Source organism: Miscanthus floridulus, chromosome 9 (genome assembly GCF_019320115.1).
Source record: "Miscanthus floridulus cultivar M001 chromosome 9, ASM1932011v1, whole genome shotgun sequence".
In the NCBI taxonomy this organism is placed as follows: domain Eukaryota; kingdom Viridiplantae; phylum Streptophyta; class Magnoliopsida; order Poales; family Poaceae; genus Miscanthus; species Miscanthus floridulus.
In genome coordinates, this window is record NC_089588.1 from 20,638,700 (window position 1) to 20,666,502 (window position 27,803).

The following is a 27,803-nucleotide window of genomic DNA, read 5'->3' on the forward strand; positions in this document are numbered from 1 at the left end:
CTTGTGGGTACCGGGGGCCATACCCCCACACATATACATTGCAAAACTGCTTAAGAATATATACATTGCAAAACTCAGGTACCTTTGAAAATCAAGCAAGAAGCCTAGAACTGCTTAAGAATGTTCGATATACACATATCGCCCTTAGAATAACAAGGTCGACATATACATTGCCCTTAGACCAAAAATAGCCAAATGAACTCGACATCGTTGCTATGGTTTCCATGTATTTTGAAACTCGCATATGCTTTATGTCGGAGGTTTTGGCTTGGGTAGTCGAGACCAGCGTATCACGCACAGGGAATCAAAAGGGTAGCACATGGGATATAGATTTATACTGGTTCAGGTACGTGGTACCCTTATCTCGTATGCTCGAGTTTACGAGGGGTTGCTGATGACTAGTTGCCTATGCAATGTAGCCTAGAATATGTTCAGGTACCGATCGGGGACTCCCTATCCTGCATTATATAGCCTAGAGGGTAGGGTTACTGAGAGTCCTGATCGGCTTATAGATATGTTTCCCAATCGATTACAAGGAAATCTACAGTAGAGGTCGGCGTCCAAGCCCCATACGATAGGTTTCTTGTCCGCCACGTATGATGATGTATGTTGGGTCGACTGGGCCTCATCTTCGCCTGCTTCGGTCCGCTTTATGCTAATATTTGGGCAGTAAGGTACCCTAGGTCCATATCACCAACACTTTACTTAAAAACAAGGGGCATATGTTCATAGCCAAAAATGGGTTGGAGAGTCGAAGATGTATTGGAAAAATACATGCAAACAAGAAAAGAATAATTTAAAGTAGTACTTTTTGCCCAAATTTAGGTCTTAGGGAATACGTACTGTATCGGCAAGCATCTCTTTAGAAGCTCAATCTACAATAAAAAATATTTGAAGGTGCTTATTAACAAGTCAGGAGAATCGGTTGTTTGATCAATTCTTGATGCCCTAGTATAATTAACATATACCCACTTTGTCGTTGTTTGATCACTTCTAAGCACTATGTCAACTCTTGATGGAATCTTTATATAATATTTAATCTTCTAAGCACTATGTCAACTCTTGATGCCCTAGTATAATTAACATATACCCACTTTGTCGTTGTTTGATCAATGTGCCGGCCGGCAAGGGGCGGAGCTTGCTCAGAAACGCTGGGGTAATCGTCACTTTGGAACAGTGCAGAACATCGATTCTCAAGGATTTACCTGAAATCTGTCGTCGGTTCCAGTTGAAACCGATGCTCAGGCCTTGCACTCCCACTGCGAGGTGCGTGCCGCCGAGCTCCTCTCCTGTTCTGACCAACTAACTGGGTCAAAGGACCAAGGCGATCGAGAAGCAGCTCTAATTTGCAGCCTGCGTGCAGGCCGCCCTCCATCTTCCTGGTTAGTGACAGATCGTTTTACTCTTAATAATTCGTGCTGTTCTAACGCTCTGTTTATTAGGAAACGCTTGTACATGCTCGATATCCCAACGTATGGCAGACAGTTAGGAAGCAAATTGACATCTGTTTCTTAATTTCTATTCCCTCTTTCATTCGCCCTTCTTTTCCCTCTTTCATTCGCGCACAAATAAACAAGAAGCAAATTGACATCTGTTTCTTAATTTCTATTCAAAACGAACAAGAGATCTGTATCTGTATGTGTGTAGATTTAACAAACGAACGAGTTGCCCAGAGAAGACACGGCCACCGGCGGGCACCGAGAAACGGCACCGGAGTCACTGCGCGTGGTCGATCGACTTCGTTGCTTGAGCGCGACGGACAAGTGGGCCGTCGGCGAAGACGGACGCAGCCCATTGCGGCGGCGCACTACCAACATCACCTACAGAAGGGGATTTATTTGCTACGCAAAGTAGTGATTTATTTGGACTAGAAACACGATTCTAGGAGACAGAATCTTCTATTAACAGAGATGGTTCCAAAGTATCGTGGTCTTCCAAAATACCAGTGATGTTCTTGAACTACAGAAACACTATTCTAGGAGACATGCTCTTTTATTAAGAGAGATGTCTAGAAAGTATCGTGGTCTCCTAAATACCTATCAGAACCGGCCAGTCCATTTATGCAGACAGTTCAAAAACAACCAAGCCTGTAGATGAATTTTCAGAGGCAGGACTCTTACAAAGGTCATCTTAAAAAATGACCTTCAATATAGGCATACCTCTTTTTTCTTTGCAAGTATAGAGGCATACCTCTTTAAGTGTACTGCCTGTATAAATTGATTAACACAGGAAGAAGTAGTTGTCAGTTTGGTTTTATCTTTTTATCTCTCATTATGAATTTTTTAGTTTCGTTTTATATATTTTTTTATCTCTCATTATGTCTTTTTCACCCTATATATATGCAGACTGTGCAAAAGGGATTACATCTTGGCATATCTATTTAATAGAGATGTTTTGCCATTCTAGAGCGGCACCAAAAGTCATGTCACTAGAAACATTGAAAGAAATTACAAACAATTTCTCCATAGATCGAAAACTTGGTAGTGGGACGTTTGGAATAGTTTACAAGGTAAGCATGCATTCATTTGTTCTCAGCTACAACTTGCTAGTTGCTATAAAGTATTGTGTTCTGCTAACAAAATGTTCACTGCAAATTCCTTTTAGCTCAGCTTCAATTCAATAGGCATATAGCTAGTTCTTTTTCTAAACAATTGGAATAATCCCCAATAATAGTTGGAGTCATATTTTCTACAAGAAATTCCATCTATAAACATCGCAAGTATACAATTTCTTTGACATGGCACACTTATATGGCTGGTGGCCACCAATGTTGGTTGAGCGACTATTAGGGTGTTTGGTTTGAGGAATGACTCTGTTCTAGACGAGGTGGTGTATCATAAGTTCATTTATCAAATTTAGTGATTTGACTCCATTTCTTATAATAGTAAAAGTTATTACCTTGTAAGGAATAAGGTGATGATGGATCAACCCATTCTGTTCCACAAACCAAACAAAAAGTTGAAGACTGAGAAAATGATGGACTAACTTATTCCTCAAACCAAACACCTTATATATGTCATGATCAAGGCCTTGGTGGGCTAATACACATGATAACTTCAAAATTTTGGTTTTTCATTAAGATTGCAATGGGAATGGCTCCACAGAACAAACTCACACACACACACACGTAAGCTTTGCCAGCAAGTACAAAGGGCATCTTCAGGGTTAAAATTTTGAGACGATAACACATCCAGTACGGGAGAGATTTTCGGTGCAGAAACCAACAAATAGGCCCTACTTTTGTTATATTGTAAGTATCAATAGTATTGCAAAAGATCCATCAGTGTCACGTGTAAGATATTTTGATTAGGGAGTGCAAGATGGGGAAGAAATAGCTGTGAAACAACTTCAGACTCAAGGACATGATGATGAGGAGGAGTTCATGAAGGAATTTGAGAACCTTTGGAGACTCAGGCATCCAAATGTTGTACAACTACTTGGCTACTGCTACGAAATAAAACGTGAAGTTGTTGCTCTAGGTGATGGAAGATTTGTTTTGGCTGATAACATCTATAGAGCTCTGTGCTTTGAGTATATGCACAATGGAAGCCTAAGGAAACATCTTTACGGTGAGATAGTCCTATAATGTTTCACATATAAACTGATTATAATTACATTTATATATTTCTATTCATTTATTTATTCAGATGAATACCATGGACACGACTGGCAGACACGGTTCAAAATTATCAAGGGTACCTGCGAAGGTTTAAAGTATCTTCATGAGGGACTTGAACGTCCTATGTACCATTTGGATTTAAAACCTGAAAATATACTACTAGATAAAAATATGGTGCCAAAACTTGCTGACTTTGGCTTATCAAAGCTCGTCCACAACAACCAGACTCAAGTTACACAAAGTTGTATAGGAACGAGGTAACTTTGTGTATCCATTTTGTGTAAAATCATTTTGTGGACTTTGTGTAACTTGAGTCCATTTCGTAAAATCATTTATTTTATATGTTTTGACTAAACATTGGTTTAATAACACTATTGTATCCATCATTCATGATATCATGCGCAGGGGATACTTGCCTCCAGAATACATCGAGGACAATTTAGTTTCCAATAAGCTAGACATTTTCAGCTTGGGTGTTGTTATGATAAGGATAATTGCTGGATTTGAAGGCTACTTCAAGAAATTTCAAATGTCTTCCCAGGCATTCGTTGAAAGTGTAAGGAATTAATTTCCAGATACCAAGACATCCCAGTTTATGCAAACTTACGCACACTTTTCAAATTTCTGTTGCATTTTGGTGCACTTATTATGTGTATCAATCTCGTATTATAGGTCTATACAAATTGGAGAGATAGGCTAAAGGGAATGTTAAGTTGCACATCACTGGAAGCTGAATGCCATCAAGTGAAGGGATGCATTGAAATTGCAATAAACTGCATCGATGCTGACCGACAAAAGAGACCTACAATTGGGGAGGTCGTATGTAGGCTGAACGAATTAGAGCATGTGATAGATATGTCTGCAGCACCATGCCAGCTGCAGCAAATCAGTGCAACCGTGGGACCTGGAGAGAGTAGCAGTGAGGTAAGTTGCTGCTGTATATATATTACCCTATAAAACATTTGCTAGTTCCGAGGAAGCAAAACATGCTTATATTAGGTATCCACTTCGAGATGATGGAAGTCCAATAACTGATCTCTAATACATACTACAATTTAGTTTGCAAGAGACAAATCCAAATTTTGCAGTTGAAATTATAGTTATGAATGAGAAATGCTTAATCTTGATCATGAAGTGGTATCGATCCGGCATGCACACACACAAAATGACAAAAGAAAAGATTGGAAAATGAAAAAAAACTACACGCCTGTGAGGTTAACGAGCAACTTTAACTTAAGTATACATAATCAAGCTCTGGATATGTAGATCTAGTAGTGGAATTGATTGAACAGTACTAAATTAAACCATATTTTCTGCCAAGCATAACAACACAATTAAATTAATTATATAAAAAATAAACATTTTTTGACAGACCTACCAGTAATAATAATAAAAGGAATCTAACCGAAAGTAGTCACACAATGCAAGTTTTCTTATTAAAATTGCAGTATAAAAATCTAGGCGTCTTTTTACTTATTTTGGTAGAATATATTGTGAAAATGCAATTTACAGATCATTACTTTGAAGATGTATATGTGCTCTATTGTTTTATACCATGTGCAAAATGGGACTTATTACTTGGTAGTTAATTGAATGTATACCTCAGCTATATTAAGATTGAGAGTGTGTTGTTTACATGTATCAGACCTACTATATATATACTAACTACCCATCAACCTGTGCATTCGTACAGGCTAGTTTAGAAAGTTTTTTTAATAGTCGTACCATATATTTCTTAGGACTACAGCAACCATGTGTGGGCTAGTAGTTAAACAGGTTTTTTAGATCATTATGTGATATTTGTATACAGGATACTAACTCTAGCGTGAACGCTGGCCTGTTGAATTACTATATATATAATGATCCAAACACCTGAGATTATGAGGCTATATGGCGCCAGAATATTTGCGTGGAGTAATCACATTTAAGACAGACATATATAGTCTTGGTGTTATAATTATAGAGATCTTGACAGGACAGAAGACGGATCCTTCAATTGAGAGTGTAAGAGCAATGTATCTCAGATAATGGTTTGACATTAATAGATCTGGCTAGTTGGCGTGTAGGGCAATATATATGTTTGTGTAGTATGCAACTCTAACCCGATATACACTCAGGTCTAAATTTCTAAACCCTACAGCAATAAGCCAAGTATATTGCACAAGTTTGCTGGACAGTCCTCGGGTTTGCTAGTAAAACTATAGTTGTATTTTTTTATAGATCTTTAGTTGCTACAATCAGTTGGCACTGTTAAATATTTCCTGTCCAAAGTAAATACTGCACATCTTTCTCCACTTATTGATTAATTAATGAGAAAATTTGGATTTTCCCTAATTTTCTCTCATTTATCTGACTGAAGAATTATTGCAATATCTTATTAAACAACAATATACTTTATATATTTTGTATGAGTTAACTTGACATTAAGTTTAATAATCATACGGTAAAGTCGATCTGGTAGTGCAAATCACAAAGAAATTACAAAACATGTAAATATATTTGTCTCCAAGCATCAACTCTCATAAAATTCTGATGTGAGGTAGTCCAAGGTACATTTGAAGAAAGAGGCTATTTGCATCTTAATTAGGATGTTAGGTGAGCTATGTGTTGGCTCTCTTCCGCCCTGTTCTTTAGCACTACTTCGGGAGTACCTTTCAGTGAATAAATAGTATTTTCCTCTCATAACAAAGCAGCATAAGCATCAACATAAGTAAGAGGTCGGGGGTTCAAGCCCCGGTGGCCACGAAGCGCGGGTTTTTCGCGCGAAAACCCACGCTTGACTTGTGACGCACGACCGTGTGGCTGTCCTGTGGGGTCTTTCCCAGTATTAATTTTTTTTCCTATTTTTAAGTCCATTTTTGGGTTTTCTGGAAACCACATCACTGCCGGTTTGCCTGTGTCGGTTCAAAATTTGGCAGTGAAGGCGGGGGAGATGGAGGGTTGAACCGACACTGATTTGAAGATCTGGGGTAGTGAAAAGGCCAACTAAGCCTCAAGCCAAGCGTATTAGAAGGCATCCACCCAAGTATTCTGATGTGAGATAGTCCACGGTACATTTGAGGAAAGAGACTATTTGGCATCTTAATTAGGATGAAGTTGGACTAAAAAAAACGTGTTTGAGACCTGTTGTACTTATTGCGTTGAAGTTACAGAATGCAAAATGGTTCTCTTCCACATTAAAATATTAATTTGTGTTAACACTGAAAGAGTGGCACTCCTCCATTGGTTTGCAGCTTCTCAAAGACATGTCGATAAAGGAAGGCTCCAATTCAAGCTCAAATATTAGCGGCCTTTCCATGGACTGTTATCCTCAAAATCGTCCTGTCACCCAGCAATCTGAAGGAACTGTGTTCAATCGCAAATTGTACATGCACCAGATCTTTGACGGACCAGACTATAACCAGGTAAATATTGCAAATCTAGGGCAACCTCAGATGTTTGGTTGCACAAATGTCCATGACTATCCCATATATGATAGTCTTGACCCCAACGCAAAGATTGTTGCACGTGCACAAGGTCTGCATACTGAAACTTGTCTGGACTATGATAACTGGTTCCACTGGAGCAGGCTAGTGTTCCACGATGAAAGGTTCGTACTTCAGTACTTAACTTTGATCTTAATCTATTTGGACTTTCTCTTCTATAACATTTATGCTTTTTCTGCATTGCTATCCGCCTATCCCACCTACTTTCCCTTACTAATTAAAATTCTGATACTATATCCATATTGATTCATGTCACGGATACATGCACGCAACTTGTCATTGGACTTACTTTTTTGTGCACCCATTTCAAGCTTATTGGATTATTTCATTTCCTGAAATAGTTTTGAGGGGTCAAGTTTTATCGCAATAGGAGATCAAAATAAGATCACAGGAGAATGGGCTATTGTTGGTGGAACTGGAGTATTTGCTTTTGCAAAAGGAACAATCACAATCAGTAGAGTACAAGATAGTGGATCCTCGAACATAAAGGAGATCTGTATCTGTGCATTGGCCTTCACAGGACAGGCCACTCCAATTGAGATTAAGGTGATAGTAACATTTTTATTTTCCAAGTGTACCTTCTATTTGTACATCTGTACTTGCTGTAACGGAACTACAGAAATCATTTTCATCGTTCATTATGTTTCACTGCTGGTTTGCAATACGAACTGTTGGTGAATATGTTCGCCAACGGTTCGTATTATGAATCGGTAGTTAAAAGTATTTTCACCAAAGGTTCAGTATACCAACCGCTGGTGAAAATATCAACACTGCTATCGTAAGTGTAAAAGGCCCATCCGACCCATCTTAGCCTATGAATGGCCTCAGAGTATATAATGGGAAACCCTAGCCTCTCCTCCCACTCTTGCCTCCCCCTGTCCACATTTCACAAATGCTGCCAAAAACCAGGGGTGTGAAGGGGGTTTCCAAACCGGTGGTGATGAGGTTTGTGCAATAGTGGTTGTCCTGATTTGTTAAGGTCAACTGCAATTAATTGTTGCATGTAGGTAATTGTGTACATGCAATTGGTAGGAGCTCCTGTGATTTAATGAGATGAACCCCTTTTGGATGCATGGTCCCCAAGCTAGAATAACACATATGTGCACTTTTTGAGTGTGTTCCTTATATTTTTATTAGAATAAATTTCACTTATATATGTATGTTTTCCTGTTAACTTGAACAACAATAAGGTAGGGAAGAAGCATTCCAATCCCTCTAATTGCAAATGTCAGTTGTTCTGCGAAAGTAGATCAATCATACAACCTTGATGGACATTATTTTAATTTATTGATTATTGATTCATTTTGAGTGTGATAGCATTCATTAACCAAGGACAAGTAAGGAAGAGAAGATTTAACATATACAATAGAAGTACGATTTTCATGGAGAAAAATTTAGAAGGCAAAAATAACTTACGTTCGCGATTTGAATGAATATACTGCTACTCAGAAAAACAAGCTTTCCAATTCTGTGAGTCTGTATTCAATTATTTGTTTTAAAACTAAGAAGAGCAACTCCATTGTTTTCAGTCTTTCAAGGACAATATGATAAATATTGATTCCAAAGCAACCTCAAATGCATGCAGTCCTTCAATGGCTAGTCCAAAGAGTGGTCCTCTAACCCCACAGTCCCAGGCAACTGAGTACATTCGCACATGGTACATGCACCAGATCATCACTGGTACAGACTATAACCAAGTACCTATAGCAAATCCAGAGAAGCCTGAGATGTTTGGTTATACCAATGTGCATGACTACCCCATATATGATAGACTTGGCCCCGGCAAGAAGATAGTTGCACGTGCACAAGGTCTGCATTCCAAGACTAGTATGAACAATGGTGGCAGCTGGCTCCACTGGAGCAAAGTAGTCTTTGACTATGAAAGGTAACTCCATGTTGATCTTACTCCAAACATTTCCCTGCTGTAAATATTTCGTCTATGCACTGTCATCCTGATTTTTCATTACTACTATACTTGTAACCACATACATTAACTTGTGACATGCATAAGTTGATCGACATGATTTTTTAAGCATCAATGCAAGCTTACTGGATTGTTTCTATAGATTCCAGGGGTCAAGCTTTAATGCAATAGGAAATCAAGAAGGCGAATGGGCTATTGTTGGAGGGACCGGAGAGTTTGCTTTTGTGCAGGGTACCGTTACCACACATAGAGTACGAGAAAATTGTCCCTCAAACATCAAGGAGATTCGTATCCATGCATTCTGCTACCCACCGACCACACCAGTTGAGAGTACTAATAATAAGGTGATGTTAGCAGTTTTTTTTTGTCCGCTTACTTTCTGCTCCCTTGTGCCAAACAGAGTGACAATCGAGCCATTATCAGACATTTTAGTTCAGAGGTAAAATTACTTAGGTGCTCATCTATATTAGTAGTAGTTGCCATTTTCATGTGTGGTGACAATAGGGTACTCACCAGAATCAATTGTCTATGCACTCATGTGTATTTCAAATGCACATTAACGCTGAAAGCACCACCATGCATGTACTAGGCCCAGCCACATATGAGTAGGTTATGTTTAAACGGCAAAGATGAACATATATATTTTCCCTTGGATTCAATTTGAAAAAAAGAGTTTACCAATAGTAGTTAAATAACGATGTGCATATATACATTCTTCTCAGAAGATTCCCATCTACTGTGAGTCAAAATGACAAGAGTACAGCATAATGAATGTAGTTTAGTTGTAGTAGATAAACCTAGTTTTTTTTTTGGAGAATAGATAAACCTAGTTAATCCATGTTCACTTTCTCTACTTGATGCTCCTTAATTAATTTGCCTGCACATTAGATTACTCCCTCCGTTCATCTCCTGGACAAGTCGTGTACCTAAGTACTCTACTATTAATATGTCATTTGTATGATACAAATTTGTAATTTTAAGTAATAAATACTTTTGATACAAATCTAGCAATGTTATTAATTTTGGTCGCTTGTCCTAACAACACGAACTATGTTGTACAATTTCGAACGGAGTGTGTAAAAGAAATTGCAGGGTCCATGAAGATATCTGATTCATTACATTTGAATAACTTTAAAAGTTAATGGGTTCAAATGAATATGTCGATTTAGCTGCAAATGTTTTCTTAGAGTTGGCATCTGCCTAGTTTAGTTCATTTGCACTAAAATTAAGGCAAGGAGTATATAGCTCTAGAGTACCCTAGCTAGCTTTCCAAATCCTTTAACTCAAATATTTGTTTAACACTAAGAAGAGGAACTCCTTCATTTACTTGCAGACTTTCGAGGACGGGATGACAATCATTGGTTCCAATGCAATCTCAAATGTGTCCAGCCCTATGGCCAATACTAATCCACAGAGTGCTCCTGTAACCGCACAGTCCTTGAGAAAGTATAATCGCATACTGTATATGCACCAGATCATCTGTGGGCCAGACTATAACCAAGTAAATATAGCAAATCCAGGGCAGCCTGAGGGGTTTGCTTACACCAATGTGCATGACTACCCCTTATATGATAGTCTTGGCCCTGGTGAAAAGCTAGTTGCACATGCACAAGGCCTGCATACCAAGACTAGTATGTGCTATAATGGCTGGTTCCACTGGAGCAGCATAGTGTTTACTGATGAAAGGTTTGGCATTACTTAATGTTGGTCTTAAATACTTTGAACATTGAAATCTAGTATAACTTTTTTTAACTTTGTATGCACATAGCTCGCCGTGGATTGGGCTGCTGAAAGCTGACTGGATTGTTTTATACTGTATTCCTGATCTAGATTCCAGGGCTCCAGTCTTAAAACAATAGGAAATCAAGAAGGCGACTGGGCTATTATGGGTGGGACAGGAGTGTTTACTTTCGCGCAGGGTACCGTCACCACCTGTAGGATACAAGACACTGGGTTCTCAAACATCAAGGAGATTCGTATTGATGCACTATGTTGCACACCAGTTAATGGAGTACTTCCCTAACAACAGTTGTGGCAAAACATTAAGTGGGTACCATTTCTTTTTTATTCCAAGCATGTCTATGATATCATGATTGATGAAAAATTGAAAATACACTGCCACGATTTCTTTATTAATTTGGAGAACTTTCTAGATGTCTTTTCATAAAATATTTCAATTTGAAAATACACTGCCAACCATATGGGCCTTAACAGTCTGTATTTCAATTTAACAATAACACCTACAACTTGTGTTTTTTCCAGAAAATCCAAAAGACCAAAAAATTGTGTTGTTCCTTGGATTAAATCCCATGACCTACAACATAACAATAACACCTACTATCATTACACCACAGAATCTCTTGTAACTACATTATTTCGTAATCGTATATGAATATTTTGACTACTAAATGATGTATTTTGAAACATATACATTGGAAAACTGCTTAGAACTGCTTAAGAATATATACATTGCGAAACTCAGGTACCTTTGAAAATCAAGTAAGAAGCCTAGAACTGCTTAAGAATGTCGGCAGGTAAACACATGATCAGGTAAACATGAATAATGAATATCATAAACAATTAAACATTAATGAGCATCTTTATCATCCGTATCATTAGTGTTCATCATCTATTCCGTAAATGTTCCATGGCTGATATACCAGTTTTACACTCTGTAGAGGTTGTACACTTTCACTGTGAGTCGTGATTTACCCTTTCGCCCGAGGTAGCTAATCTCTTGACCCACTTCCAAAGAAGGTCGGCAGGGTTCACTATGAAGCCTTTCAAAGGTTCGTCTAACAAGTTAGGGCCATTAGATTCACTCGGCAAACAGATATAGGAACCCCCCTATCGAATGCCACAATTCCATCACGGCTATACACATAAGAGTAGAGGCTGTCCTATACCCAATTCAGCAAGTCATTCTTATGCCAATAAAGGTAACCTCTAACAAGCTAGAAAAGGTCCTCATACTGAGCTAAAGCTAGAGCCATGTAGCACTCACAGTTGTACTGTAAGTTCCAGATGATCACTTACAAATAAGTCCTTAGGGAGAGGAATCTAGAGCACCATAAAAATAGCCCAATGCTTTAGCCCCCTTGTTCCATGTTGCTAAAAAGCATCTTTTAATGTTTATTGCATATACCATTAGCCAAGTTACAAGATCATGGCTTTAGTTGAGCACTAGCATCATACTACCCAATGCAATAACCCATAGGAATAAAGGAATCCAGGATATTAAATAGCTAGGAAACTTACTATGGTTACCAAGGTAGACACATGCATATGATTAAATTATTAAAGTGAATAGGACAATAAGGAAGATCCCATGCTATACTTGCCTTAAAACACCGATCCTTCGATAAGCTTTACTCTTCAACGTTCTTCTTCTTCTTCTTGATCACCACGTATATCTCACTGACTGGACGTAATCACAAAGCACCACACAAGCATCGATACAATCATACACGAAGCAAACAAGAGAACTAAATCAGAACAGTACACCAATCATAGAAAAATAAGTAAAAGAGTTTGAAACACGATTCTACGCATCGCAACGAACACACAGACGCGAAAAGCACACTAATCGGAGCTACGGTTGAAAAGATACCACTACCGAGAGATCTACTCATAAAACTATTAACTTCATGTGTTTTAATTATATAAAAACATATATAAGATATTTTATAGATAATAGAAATTAAGTCAAATTTAAGTTTGAAATATAATACTAAAGTAAAACAAATCATATTTTATTTATAAAACCTAGTTGCATAATTATTATTCAAATTAGAAGTTAAACCATGAAATTCTAGTATTAGTGACATGATAAACATTGTCACTAACATGTAGATCTTGTTGTAATGAATCAAGCACAACTTGAATGGGTCCAAACGGATCTAAAACGCAAAAGATATGAAATAAACAAGATTTTCTTTATTAAAATAATAGATTAAATCTAACCTCGAATTTTAAAAGTTGAAAACATATCTAACAATAGTATGAATATGTAGATTATGAAATTACGAACCTAACACAATTTGAACGGGTCAAATCGGAGTTAAAACGGAGAAGTTACAGCTAAAACAAAATCAGTGGCAAATCTGTAAATAAGTGAAAACGTATTTTGGATCTTAACCGAAGAAACTACGCTTTCCAAAGAAGAAAACTTAACCTGTGAGTGTGCTTTGTACCGCGGGTTTGAAAATAGAAAACCGAAGGGGCTTTTTTGCAATGTTGACCGGCGAAGGGGTACGGATGAATATCGGCCGTCGGATCTAACATCAACGCGACAGATCAGATGGGAGCGGAGAAAAAGAAAACTGGCCATCAGAATAGTAAAGCCGGCGCGGTGGCGCCACTGCCGGTCAAAGGGAGCTCGGCGGCGGAACTCAAAAATGGCCTACGGGGCACGATTTTCGACGAGGAAGACACGAGAGGAGAGAGGAGGTTGTGGCGAGCTCACCTAGGGTACTAGTGGGGACCTCCAAACACCTGAGACGGCGCATGGCTTGGCAAGTCGACGGCAGACGGTGGCGCATGCTAGGTCCGCGGCTGTTCAGCGTCTCAGCGAGAACGGATGGATCTGGAGTTATGCGGGGGGGGGGGGGGACGATGCAGCACAGGGCTTCAACTTATATGGGGGCGGTCGGCTTAGGGCGCAAGCAAGACGGTGCCATGGCGGCGTCAAACTCCTCGGCGACGGTGGAGTCCTAGGCGTAGACGAGCTGAGGTAAGAGGCGGAGCTGACGGGCGGGCCTGGGCGGTCGGTGAGACAAGTCGAGGGACCGAGCTATCAGTGAACCGAGGGAGAGAGAGAGGGCGCTCGCGCGGCTTCGGCCTGGGCCGGTGCGCGACCGCCGGCCCAAAGAGGAAGCGGTACGCGGACATGGAGGAGGAAGAGCTGGGCCTGCGCGCTAGGCCAAAGGGAGCTGGAGGCAGGAGCGGGCTGCGGCCAAAGGCGAGGTGGGCTGCTGCTCGACACTGGGCCACGCAAGAGAAAAGAAAACAGGCGGCCCACGCGGGATAGAGAGGGAGAGGAGAGAGTTTTCTTTTTCCCTTTTCTATTTCTTTTCTTTTCATATTTCAAATGCAATTCAAATCAAGTTCAAGTATAGTTTCAAATATACTTACAACTTAAAAAAATACTTTTATTTTCAAATTTTCTTTTCTTTCATTTCAAAACCATTTTGAATTTTCAATCAAAACCACTCAATCAAATACATCAAATGCAAGGGCATGCATGCACAAACATGTTGCTAAACCTTATGATGAATTTTAATTTAATGAAAAATATTCTTTCTCCTATATTTCATGAGCACAAAATTCAGAAATAAATCCTTTTAAACCTATTTTTAAAAGAGGCAAATTTTAGGGTTTTACAATTCTACCCCTTAAGATGAATCTCGTCCCCGAGATTCGGAAGACGTCGACTAGGAGATAGGGATACTTTGTCTTTGGATTCTTCTTTACTTCCTTGCGTAGTTCCATCGTCTTGATAAGGATACTGCTTTACTTTGGATACCTGTTAACCTTACTCCAAATAATTTACCAACCTGGTTCCCAAATTATAACAGATACTCCAAACAACGCTCAGGTAATTCCAATCACTAGGCCACCTTTCCTTTAATACCAATTCTCTTTCCTAAAATATTTATCTTCCAACAAAGCCTGACGAATCTCTTAGTTAGAAGGAGAATCTACCACCAATCTTCAAAAAATTAATGATTCCGGTTAAGTTGCTCGAACTTGGGACACAATTCTTAGTCCTTGGTGTCACCCAAACCTTCTTAGCACAATTGTCCATTACTACGACCATCGGCTGCTACTTTTGCTTCTCCAAGTGATAACACTTTTCCAAGTCATAATCAATTTTCATTCCAACGAAGATATCACAAGCTCAAGACCAACTTGGTGAAGATGTCCTGTAGATTCATGTGATCCTCCTAGATGACACTTTTACTTCAAAAAAGATATTACTTCCATGCTCCACAATGGATAACTCCAGATGCATGTTGGGTAGTTCAACTCACGCTTTCTTAGTTGACTTAATGAACCAGACACTTCTTTTCCTCTCATATAAGGGCACATTCCACATCCTAACAAGGTGCATCATTGTAGATATGAAGCTCTTGTCCTGATTTGGCAAAGCTAATACATAGGTTTTACTTCAACCTTTTTTACTCCTTTAAATACTTAGTTGAGGTCTCTTGACCCAAACTAACTTGAAAACTTCTTCCAGTAGCATTATCAATATCTTGATGATCTTGGTTAAACCTCCCTTGAATCTTTAATCAAACCTCATTGAGACTCTGAACTTCTTTCACATCTTTGGGTACCACCACGCTTGTGCTGCGCAATCTAGAACGTATGATACTTCATCTTACAAATTCTTCCACTTGTCTACCCCCCTTAAGAAAAGATCAACTAGGGGACACCAAGCATAGCTTGCACATTCTTTTAGATGAGCAAACTAGTATGAAGTCATTCTGACATCCCATTGATACTCTCGTGTAGGGGCAAGAACAAGAAATTCTGAAATTCCTCGCGAGCAAAAAACAGTAGCACTGTAAAATAGCCGTAACTCTCATTCTGTTAATCCAATGATATTGTAGCTTATACTGTTGGAAAGCTTATCAAATTATCCACAACTTCCTTATAGAACACTTGTCCAAATTCTGCAGTTAACTTGGCCAAAAACAGTACACAAGAGAAACTGTTCTAAGTTCCAAACAGCATAGATGCATCGCCTTGTGATTTTCTTATCTCCATAACTAGAATAGCTATCAAGGTGATTCTTGCGCTCAGGGAAAGATATTGAAGTCTACTGTTGTCCAGAATTTTCTCATGATTTTTGGTCATCCAAGATTAGATATATAAGCTAAAGAGTGCAGACTGCTCTGAAAAGACAGTATAGGGAAAACAGAAGAAAACCAAAACCTAACTATTTATCTCACTAATCCTTATACCTTAGGCCTATAAGCTAAATGAAATTGTGGGAACACCCAACAAGATCATTGCAATCATTACAAATATCTAAAACAATTATAAGGATAATGACAAATCAACAAACAATAAAGATGCACAATTCAATCATTGACTCAACTTGCGATACTATCGTTTTTATTACATAAAGGGCACAAACTCCTATTCCTTAACTAAGGATCTTGGGTAGTCTAGCATGACTTCTTCATTGGTGTCTTTGATGATATTGCCTGCCTCTTCTTATCCACATTGTCCTCAAGTACAGGCCGAATGGCTTCATACTCAATTCTTTCTCCTGACGGTGTTGTTAGAAGAACCAAACGTTGGGCATACTTAATCACTCCTTTACAAGCAGCTAACCATCCTTGTCCTAGGATAACATCAATTTCCATTGATTCCAAAACGATAAGGTTTGCCACGAAGTTCACCCCCTTTATGTCAAGACTAACTTTTGGGCATATGTGGTCTTCCTTCACTTCACCGCCTAAAGAGCTAATTACCACCGGTTTCCTTATCGGAAGCATAGTTATCTCATGATCTTCTACATATTGGCCAGAGATGAACGAATGTGAAGCTCTGGGGTCAAACAACACCGTGGCAGGAACTGAGTTTACTAGAATGAAACCATACACAACCTCCTTAGCTCCATGAGTAGTAGTCATATCCACATTATTCAATCTTCCTTGGATGTAGTTTCTCTTTACTTTACTTCCTTGCTCCTGTTTCTTCTAGACCTTCTGTTCTTGCTTCTGTTGTGGGTTATCCTGGCATCCATGCGCTGTTCTTCCAACATCTTCATTGGACTTTATATTCTTCCAAGCTTCTGCTACTTGTCTCTTCACTGGTCCCTTTGGTATGTTGGTTTGACCTTGTGGAAAGCAATGTTGAGAACTCCCATGTTGAATCATTCCTTCAAGTACTTGTTGTTGCATAGCTACAAAATTCTCCTTGTCGAATGCGCTTATGGACAACGTAGCTTGGTCCTCCTGACCTTTGATGCTGGTGGTCTCCTCATTACGACCCATCCATATAGACGAAGAGAGAAGGTTCAGACTAGAGACAAGGTTTTCATAACATAACAGAGGCCAAAGTGAGCATAACTTTTAGCAAATATCAAGGTTAGAGAGAAAGCAAGAACTAAGTAAAGATGAAAGCATGCTAAAACGTCCAGTTCTATCTAGGCTTGCGTCCTACAGTCAGCATTGCACTGATACCACTTTGTAGCACCAGGTTTTAAGAACAAAACCAGATACACACCATATGTGAGCCCAGGAAGTCAAATCTCACATATAGCTACAAATAAGGGTAATATCAAAAGACAATGCTTAAATACATAGCGTATTAGTATAAAGATTATAACCTCAGAGTATAGACAGCGAAAAGACAATTCCGATCTTCAGGCAAAGACTCTAAATACACAGGGACAACTGACTGGTTGATCACAAGCATAACTCCTCCAAACTCTAGCAATCTGGTACCCATCCGGGATTTTTCCAAAGATTTAAAAAGTAAAGCAAGCGTAAGTACATGTCGTACTCAACAAATATAACATGGGGTTCATGAGGCTCAAAAGGCTGACACTGGTTTAACTGCGGTAAGCTTTTAATTAGTCATGATTTTAGCAATTGAGTAGCAACAAGTTTATCACATGATCAGATAAACATGAATAATGAATAGCATAAATAATTAACCATTAATGAGCATCTTTATCATCCGTATCATTAGTGTTCATCATCTATTGTGTAAATGTTCCAAGGCCGCTCGTGACCGTGAGCACGGCTGATATACCAGTTTTACACTCTGCAGAGGTTGTACACTTTCACTATGAGTCGTGATTTACCCTTTCGCCCGAGGTAGCTAATCTCTTGACCCACTTCCAAGGAAGGTCGGTAGGGTTCACTATGAAGCCTTTCAAAGGTTCGTCTAACAAGTTAGGGCCATTAGATTCACTCGGCAAACAGATTTAGGAACCTCCTTATCGAATGGCACAATTCCATCACGGCTATACACATAAGAGTAGAGGATGTCCTATACCTGATTCGGCAAGCCATTCTTATGCCAATAAAGGTAACCTCTAACAAGCTAGAAAAAGGTCCTCATACTGAGCTAAAGCCAGAGCCATATGGCCCTCACAGTTGTACTGTAAGTCACAGATGATCACTTACAGTTAAGTCCTTAGGAAGAGAAATCTAGAGCACCATAAAAATAGCCCAATGCTCTAGCCCCCTTGTTCCATGTTGCTAAAAGCATCTTTTAATCTTTATTGCATATACAATTAGTCAAGTTACAAGATCAAGGCTTTAGTTGAGCACTAGCATCATACGGTTGAAAAGATACAACTACCGAGAGATCTACTCATAAAACTATTAGCTTCATGTGTTTTAATTATATAAAAACATATATAAGATATTTTATAGATAATAGAAATTAAGTCAAATTTAAGTTTGAAATATAATACTGAAGTAAAACAAATCATATTTTATTTATAAAACCCAGTTGCACAATTATTATTCAAATTAGAGGTTAAACCATGAAATTCTAGTATTAGTGACATGATAAACATTGTCACTAACACGTAGATCTCGTTGTAATGAATCGAGCACAACTTGAATGGGTCAAAACGGATCTAAAACGCAAAAGATATGAAATAAACAAGATTTCCTTTATTAAAATAATAGATTAAATCTAACCTCGAATTTTAAAAGTTGAAAACATATCTAACAGTAGTATGAACATGGAGATTATGAAATTACGAACCTAACGCAATTTGAACGGGTCAAATCAGAGTTAAAACGGAGAAGTTATGGCTAAAACAAAATCAGTGGCAAATCTGTCAATAAGTGAAAATGTATTTTGGATCTAAACCGAAGAAACTACGCTTTCCAAAGAAGAAAACGTAACATGTGAGTGCGCTTTGTACCGCGGGTTTGAAAATAGAAAACCGGAGGGGCTCTTTTGCAATGTTGACCATCGAAGGGGTACGGATGAATATCGGCCGTCGGATCTAACATCAACGTGGCAGATGAGATGGGAGCGGGGAAAAAGAAAACCGGCTGCCGAAATAGTAAAGCCGGCGCGGTGGCGCCATTGCCGATCAAAGGGAGCTCGGCGGCGGAACTCAAAAACGGCCTACGGTGCACAATTTTCGACGGGGAAGACACGGGAGGAGAGAGGAGGTTGAGGCGAGCTCACCTAGGGCACTGGTGGGGACCTCCAAACACCTGAGACGACGCGCGGGTTGGCAAGTCGACGGCGGACAGCGGCGCATGCTAGGTCCACGGCTTTTCAGTGTCTCGGTGAGAATGGATGGATCTGGAGCTATGCGGGGGGGGGGGGGGGGGGACGATGCAGCGCAGGGCTTCGACTTATATGGGGGCGGTCGGCTTAGGTCGCAAGCAACGTGGTGCCGTGGTGGTGTCAAACTCCTCGGCAGCGGTAGAGTCCTAGGCGTAGACATGCTAAGGTAAGAGGCGGAGCTGAAGGGCGGGCACGGGCGGTCGGTGAGACAAGGCGGGGGACTGAGCTGTCAGTGAACCGAGGGAGAGAGAGAGGGCGCTCGCACGGCTTCGGCCAGGGCCGGTGCATGGCCATCGGCCCTAGAGGAAGCGACGTGCGGGGGAGTAAGTGCTGAATTTTAAAAGTTGAAAACATATCTAACAGTAGTATGAACATGGAGATTATGAAATTACGAACCTAACGCAATTTGAACGGGTCAAATCAGAGTTAAAACGGAGAAGTTATGGCTAAAACAAAATCAGTGGCAAATCTGTAAATAAGTGAAAACGTATTTTGGATCTAAACCGAAGAAACTACGCTTTCCAAAGAAGAAAACGTAACATGTGAGTGCGCTTTGTACCGCGGGTTTGAAAATAGAAAACCGGAGGGGCTCTTTTGCAATGTTGACCATCGAAGGGGTACGGATGAATATTGGCCGTCGGATCTAACATCAACGCGGCAGATGAGATGGGAGCGGGGAAAAAGAAAACCGGCCGCCGAAATAGTAAAGCCGACGCGGTGGCGCCATTGCCGATCAAAGGGAGCTCGGCGGCGGAACTCAAAAACGACCTATGGTGCACAATTTTCGACGGGGAAGACACGGGAGGAGAGAGGAGGTTGAGGCGAGCTCACCTAGGGCACTGGTGGGGACCTCCAAACACCTGAGATGACGCGCGGCTTGGCAAGTCGACGGCGGACGGCGGCGCGTGCTAGGTCCACGGCTGTTCAGCGTCTCGGTGAGAATGGATGGATCTGGAGCTATGCGGGGGGGGGGACGATGCAGCGCAGGGCTTCGACTTATATGGGGGCGGTCGGCTTAGGGCGCAAGCAACACGGTGCCGTGGTGGTGTCAAACTCCTCGGCAGCGGTAGAGTCCTAGGCGTAGACATGCTGAGGTAAGAGGCGGAGCTAATGGGCGGGCACGGGCGGTCGGTGAGACAAGGCGGGGGACCGAGCTGTCAGTGAACCAAGGGAGAGAGAGAGGGCGCTCGCGCGGCTTCGGCCAGGGCGGGTGCATGGCCGTCGGCCCAAGAGGAAGCGATGCGCGGGGGAGTAAGAGCTGGGCCTGCGCGCTGGGCCAAAGGAAGCTGGAGGCGGGAGCGGGCTGCGGCCAAAGTGAAAGGTCCTAATGGCTAGAAGGGGGGTGAATAGCCTATTAAAAATTTCTACAACAACACTTAACAAATCGGTTAGACAATTATGAGGCGAAACAAGTATTGCACTAGCCTACTAAAATTGCAAGCCACCTACCACAATTATAGTTTATATAGTTTATATCCACATAATAGCTATGTCACTACACTAAGTTAGTGCGCTCTCAAATGCTAACTAAAGAGCCACACTAACCAAACTAACAAGCTCTCACAACTAGCTACACTAAAGAGCTTGACAACTAGTTTGCGGTAATGTAGAGAGAGTGAGCAAGATGGTTATACCGCCATGTCGAGGAGTGAACCAATCAATCACAAGAATGAATACCAATGAAGACCAATCACCTCGGAATCAAATGATGAACACAATAATTTTTTACCGAGGTTCACTTGCTTGCCGGCAAGCTAGTCCTCGTTGTGGCGATTCACTCACTTGGAGGTTCACGCGCTAATTGGCATCACACGCCAAACCCTCAATAGGGTGCCGCACAACCAACACAAGATGAGGATCACACAAGCCATGAGCAATTCACTAGAGTACCTTTTGGCTCTCCGCTGGGGAAAGGTCAAGAACCCCTCACAATCATCACGATCGGAGCCGGAGACAATCACCACCCTCCGCTCGATGATCCTTGCTTCTCTAAGCCATCTAGGTGGCGGCAACCACCAAGAGTAACAAGCGAATCCCGCAGCGAAACACAAACACCAAGTGCCTCTATATGCAAACACTCAAGCAATGCACTTGGATTCACTCCCAATCTCACAAAGATGATGAATCTATGATGGAGATGAGTGAGAGGGATTTGGCTAAGCTCATAAGGTTACTATGTCAATGCAAATGGCCAAGAGAAGTGAGCTTGAGCCGGCCATGGGGCTTGAATAGAAGCCCCCACGAAATAGAGCCGTTGTACCCCTTCACAGGACACAACACGAGGTGACCGGACGCTCCGGTCATATCAACCGGATGCATGACTCCAGCGTTCGGTCGTGCGATGCATGCCATGTGTCCCCTCTCTTCAAATACTGAGCGCCTGATCCCAATGGTCAAGTGATGACCGGACGCGCTGCTGCGAAGTGATCGGACGCTGGACCTCAGCGTCCGGTCGTTTCCAGTAAGCATCTAGAAGCGAGAAATCACGACCGGACGCGTCTGGTCATGCTCGACCGGACTCACCCAACGTCCGGTCACTCGGCGTCTCCCCTGTGCGCTGCCACGTCAGCAGGACCGAACGCAACCCTCCAGCTTCCGGTCACTAAGTGACCCAGCCTCCGGTCAGAGACCGACGCCAGCAACCATAGCGAATAGCAAGATTTCAAACTAATGCATGCTTAAAATATACAGAAGTGTCATACAAAGTAAAAATACAAATGTGGATAAAACATATAAATCAGTCCATTGCATAAAAAGTACTTAATAAGTTTATGATATAGACTATGAAGTATCTATTATGTCTATTTTATAGAAAAAAAACAAAAAAGGAAAACATATAATTTAATATAAACAATTCTTTATAAGTCAAATGTATTAAACTATATATCTCTTAAAAATTATTTTGTACGAGAGCATGGGTTGATAAACTAATGAAAAAAATTAGGCAAGGATCATCCCCACCCAGTGCAGACCTGTGCTTGACTCAGGAGCGTGGAGCTTGGTAGCATCTGGACGTACGTGTTGTCTGCCGAGACGTGGACGGGGATGAGGTCCATGATTCCAAGTTCCAAACAATTTACAGTATTTTTTAGGAAACGCCAAGACAATTTTTTTTTTTTGAGAAAAAGGAAACGCCAAGATAATTTGTTGAGAGGCACACACGCAAGTTGCCAAGCCCAACAACAATAGTCTCGGCAGCATGTTGGGCGGGCCGAGAGTATGGTTGCAGGCTGGCCCAGGTAAACGGACGGATCGGGACGACAAGTCACAAGTGATCCACAGACAGTTCAAACTTCAAAGAGGCTTGCCGATTGACAACAACGGATATAAGATAGGGAAAAGTTGCATTTATGCTGATTATATCTCATATTTTTCTTGTCTAAAATTTTTATATAAAATGCATTGCCCTTTGGACATATTCTACATTTGATTGACTTAGAGGTGGTTCAGTTCGCACTAAACGAACAGCTAGTGGGAGCGGCACCGCAGATGCCTTTGGCACTAGTCTTGGTCTCTGGATATATATATTTTTCAACTTAATTTACTAGTTGCTATATATATATATTTTTCCATATTAGGGCACGCACGAATCTTATAAAGACATTGTGTAATTTGCTCTATATATTTTTCCATATACTCTTATAAAGACATTGTGTAATACTATATTAGCACAATGCTATATATTTTTTTCCATATTAGGCCTTGCTTGCATGTTATCGGATTAATCTCAATCCACATGTGTTGGGGTGGATTGGGATGGAATTTAGTTCAAGTTCTACTCCAATCCACTTGAGCACATGTGGATTGATGCCAATCCGACCACGTCCAAACAAGGTTTTAGGGAATACGTTCTGTATCGGCAAGCATGTCTTTAGAAGCTCAATCTACAATAAAAAAATATTTGAAGGCGCTTATTAACAAGTCAGGAGAATCGGTTGTTTGATCAATTCTTGATGCCCTAGTATAATTAACATATACCCAATTTGTCGTTGTTTGATCACTTCTAAGCACTATGTCAACTCTTGATGGAGTCTTTATATAATATTTAATCTTCTAAGCACTATGTCAACTCTTGATGCCCTAGTATAATTAACATATACCCACTTTGTCGTTGTTTGATCAATGTGCCGGCCGGCAAGGGGCGGAGCTTGCTAAGAAACGCTGGGGTAATCGTCACTTTGGAACAGTGCAGAAAATCGATTCTCACGGATTTACCTGAAATCTGTCGTCGGTTCCAGTTGAAACCGATGCTCAGGCCTTGCTCTCCCACTGCGAGGTGCGTGCCGCCGAGCTTCTCTCCTGTTCTGACCAACTAACTGGGTCAAAGGACCAAGGCGATCGAGAAGCAGCTCTAATTTGCAGCCTGCGTGCAGGCCGCCCTCCATCTTCCAGGTTAGTGACAGATCGTTTTACTCTTAATAATCCGTGCTGTTCTAACGCTCTGCTTATTAGGAAACGCTTGTACATGCTCAATATCCCACTCGTTGTTGCGACTTAAAGACGCGCTAGAGGCAGAACGTATGACAGGCAGTTCGGCACACCACTATACTGCAGCATGCAGTGCTTTCCCTTCTTTTCCCTCTTTCATTCGCGCACAAATAAACAGGAAGCAAATTGACATCTGTTTCTGAATTTCTTTTCAAAACGAACAAGAGATCTGTATCTGTATGTGTGTAGTTTTAACAAACGAACGAGTTGCCCAGAGAAGACACGGCCACCGGCGAGCACCGAGAAACGGCACCGGAGTCACTGCGCGTGGTCGATCGACTTCGTTGCGTGAGCGCGACGGACAAGTGGGCCGTCGGCGAAGACGGACGCAGCCCATTGCGGCGGCGCACTACCAACATCACCGTATTTTTAGATAAAGGGTATTTCATACCCGGCTTCATCTACCTCGCGGTAGAATCAGGCCAATTATTACAAGATCTTGGTTTATAACCAATATTCAAAGGACAATTCTTGGCACCTCACAGCCACAAACTAAGAAAACAACCCATAAAAGAAAGTCCAGACTAAGACAGTCCAATAAACCTATTTGACAACCATCCATTGGAACTAAAAAAATGCAGAGCGGTTGTCTCCAAACGTTGACCAGCAAGAAGGAGCTGTTGTCGTGTGTCGTCATGCCGCTGCAGTCCGGCCCATTGCCTTAGCCAATAAGTTCCCCTGAATAACACCTGCAAAAAGGTTTTTGGTTTACATTTGTCAAAAACTACCTCATTTCTTGTTATCCATATTGTCCAACATAATGTTGTTGCTGCAGTTAATAACAACGAATTATGTCTCTTACTCCCTCCCTTAGACCAATTTGCAAATAAATCATCAATACTAAGAGGTGGAGATAAGCCAAACATTAAATGTACAGCGCGTACCAACATCACCGTTACAGAAAGGGGATTTATTTGCTACGCAAAGTAGTGATTTATTTGAACTAGAAACATGATTCTAGGAGACAGAATCTTCTATTAACAGAGATGGTTGCAAAGTATCGTGGTCTTCCAAAATACCAGTGATGTTCTTGAACTACAGAAACACTATTCTAGGAGACATGCTCTTTTATTATGAGAGATGTCTAGAAAGTATCAAGGTCTCCTAACATACCTAGTGATGTTCAGAACCGGCCAGTCCATTTATGCAGACAGTCCAAAACAACCAAGCCTGTAGATGAATTTTCAGAGGCAGGACACTTACAAAGGTCATCTTAAAAAATGACCTTCAATATAGGCATACCTCTTTTTTCTTTGCAAGTATAGAGGCATACCTCTTTAAGTGTACTGCCTGTATAAATTGATTAACACAGGAAGAAGTAGTTGTCAGTTTGTCACAAAAAAATTATAACTTTTGGGAAGACGAATTTTACGTCAACATTGTAGAGCTCAACAAGGTCTAAATCTTTATAGTTGACAAGGTTTTTACATGAAATTATTTAGACTGTCAAAATTTAGTTTTTAATTCTCAGATTTTATAAACTACACTTGCCTTCAACTCCCATCTCAGCCAATTGCGGGTGAGTATTAAGCTGCATGCACCGACCGGTTCAACCCAAAAGCTTTTTGACAGACCTACCAGTAATAATAATAAAAGGAATCTAACCGAAAGTAGTCACACAATGCAAAGTTTTCTTATTAAAATTGCAGTATAAAAATCTAGGCGTCTTTTTACTTATTTTGGTAGAATATATTGTGAAAATGCAATTTACAGATCATTACTTTGAAGATGTATATGTGCTCTATTGTTTTATACCATGTGCAAAATGGGACTTATTACTTGGTAGTTAATTGAATGTATACCTCAGCTATATTAAGATTGAGAGTGTGTTGTTTACATGTATCAGACCTACTATATATACTAACTACCCATCAACCTGTGCATTCGCACAGGATAGTTTAGAAAGTTTTTTTAATAGTCATACCATATATTTCTTAGGACTATAGCAACCATGTGTGGGCTAGTAGGTAAACAGGTTTTTTAGATCATTATGTGATATTTGTATACAGGATACTAACTCTAGCGTGAACGCTGGCCTGTTGAATTACTATATATATAATGATCCAAACACCTGAGATTATGAGGCTATATGGCGCCAGAATATTTGCGGGGAGTAATCACATTTAAGACAGACATATATATAGTCTTGGTGTTATAATTATAGAGATCTTGACAGGACAGAAGACGGATCCTTCCATTGATAGTGTAAGAGCAATGTATCTCAGATAATGGTTTGACATTAATAGATCTGGCTAGTTGGCGTGTAGGGCAATATATATGTTTGTGTAGTATGCAACTCTAACCCGATATACACTCAGGTCTAAATTTCTAAACCCTACAGCTATAAGCCAAATATATTGCACAAGTTTGCTGGACAGTCCTAAAGTTTGCTAGTAAAATTATAGTTGTATTTTTTTATAGATCTTTAGTAGCTATAATCAGTTGGCACTGTTAAATATTTCATGTCCAAAGTAAATACTGCACATCTTTCTCCACTTATTGATTAATTAATGAGAAAATTTGGAGGATTTCCCCTAATTTTCTCTCATTTATCTGACTGAAGAATTATTGCAATATCTTCTTCAACAACAATATACTTTATATATTTTGTATGAGTTAACTTGACATTAAGTTTAATAATCATACGGTAAAGTCGATCTGGTAGTGCAAATCACAAAGAAATTACAAAACATGTAAATATATTTGTCTCCAAGCATCAACTCTCATAAAATTCGGATGTGAGGTAGTCCAAGGTACATTTGAGGAAAGAGGCTATTTGCATCTTAATTAGGATGTTAGGTGAGCTATGTGTTGGCTCTCTTCCGCCCTGTTCTTTAGCACTACTTCGGGAGTACCTTTCAGTGAATAAATAGTATTTTCCTTTCACAACAAAGTAGCATAAGCATCAGCATAAGTCGGAGGTCGGGGGTTCAAGCCCCGGTGGCCACGAAGCGCGGGTTTTTCGCGTGAAAAACCCGCGCTTGACTTGTGACGCGCTACCGTGTGGCTGTCCAGTGGGGTCTTTCCCAGTATTAAGTTTTTTCCTATTTTTCAGTCTATTTTTGGGGTTTTTTTGGAAACCACATCACTGTCGGTTCGTAAGAACCGACACTGATGTGAACCCCCCATCACTACCGGTTTGCCTGTGTCGGTTCAAAATATGGCAGTGAAGGCGGGGGAGGGGGAGGGTTGAACCGACACTGATTTGAAGATCTGGGGTAGTGAAAAGGCCAACTAAGCCTCAAGCCTATTAGAAGGCATCCACCCAAGTATTCTGATGTGAGATAGTCCACGGTACATTTGAGGAAAGAGACTATTTGGCATCTTAATTAGGATGTTAGGTGAGCTATCTGTTGGTTCTCTTCATGTTCCATATCAATCAGGATGAAGTTGGACTCAAAAAACATGTTGAGACCTGTTGTACTTATTGCATTGAGGTTACAGAATGCAAAATGGTTCTCTTCCACATTAAAATATTAATTTGTGTTAACACTGAAAGAGTGGCACTCCTCCATTGGTTTGCAGCTTCTCAAAGACAAGTCGATAAAGGAAGGCTCCAATTCAAGCTCAAATATTAGCGGCCTTTCCATGGACTGTTATCCTCAAAGTCGTCCTGTCACCCAGCAATCTGAAGGAACTGTGTTCAATCGCAAATTGTACATGCACCAGATCTTTGACGGACCAGACTATAACCATGTAAATATTGCAAATCCAGGGCAACCTCAGATGTTTGGTTGCACAAATGTCCATGACTATCCCATATATGATAGTCTTGACCCCAACGCAAAGATTGTTGCACGTGCACAAGGTCTGCATACTGAAACTTGTCTGGACTATGATAACTGGTTCCACTGGAGCAGGCTAGTGTTCCGCGATGAAAGGTTCGTACTTCAGTACTTTGATCTTAATCTATTTGGACTTTCTCTTCTATAACATTTATGCTTTTTCTGCATTGCTATCCGCCTATCCCACCTACTTTCCCTTACTAATTAAAATTCTGATACTA

General features: G+C 40.5%; 2 protein-coding genes across 2 annotated transcripts; both read left to right on the forward strand.

Moving 5' to 3' along the window:
* The first annotated feature begins 2,422 nt into the window (after positions 1-2,422).
* On the forward strand, positions 2,423-6,563 carry LOC136479401 (receptor-like serine/threonine-protein kinase SD1-7). Its single transcript, XM_066477278.1, has 6 exons — positions 2,423-2,509; positions 3,311-3,569; positions 3,648-3,876; positions 4,025-4,175; positions 4,292-4,543; positions 6,471-6,563. The coding sequence occupies exons 1-6, from the start codon at positions 2,423-2,425 to the stop codon at positions 6,561-6,563; spliced, it is 1,071 nt and encodes a 356-aa protein (XP_066333375.1).
* A 324-nt stretch (positions 6,564-6,887) lies between these two features.
* Positions 6,888-27,730, forward strand: LOC136479402 (uncharacterized). The gene is made up of 8 exons (XM_066477279.1): positions 6,888-7,208; positions 7,446-7,650; positions 8,563-8,582; positions 8,714-8,989; positions 9,171-9,372; positions 10,362-10,714; positions 10,859-11,039; positions 27,323-27,730. The coding sequence occupies exons 1-8, from the start codon at positions 6,916-6,918 to the stop codon at positions 27,728-27,730; spliced, it is 1,938 nt and encodes a 645-aa protein (XP_066333376.1). The 5' UTR covers positions 6,888-6,915.
* The last annotated feature ends 73 nt before the right edge of the window (positions 27,731-27,803 follow it).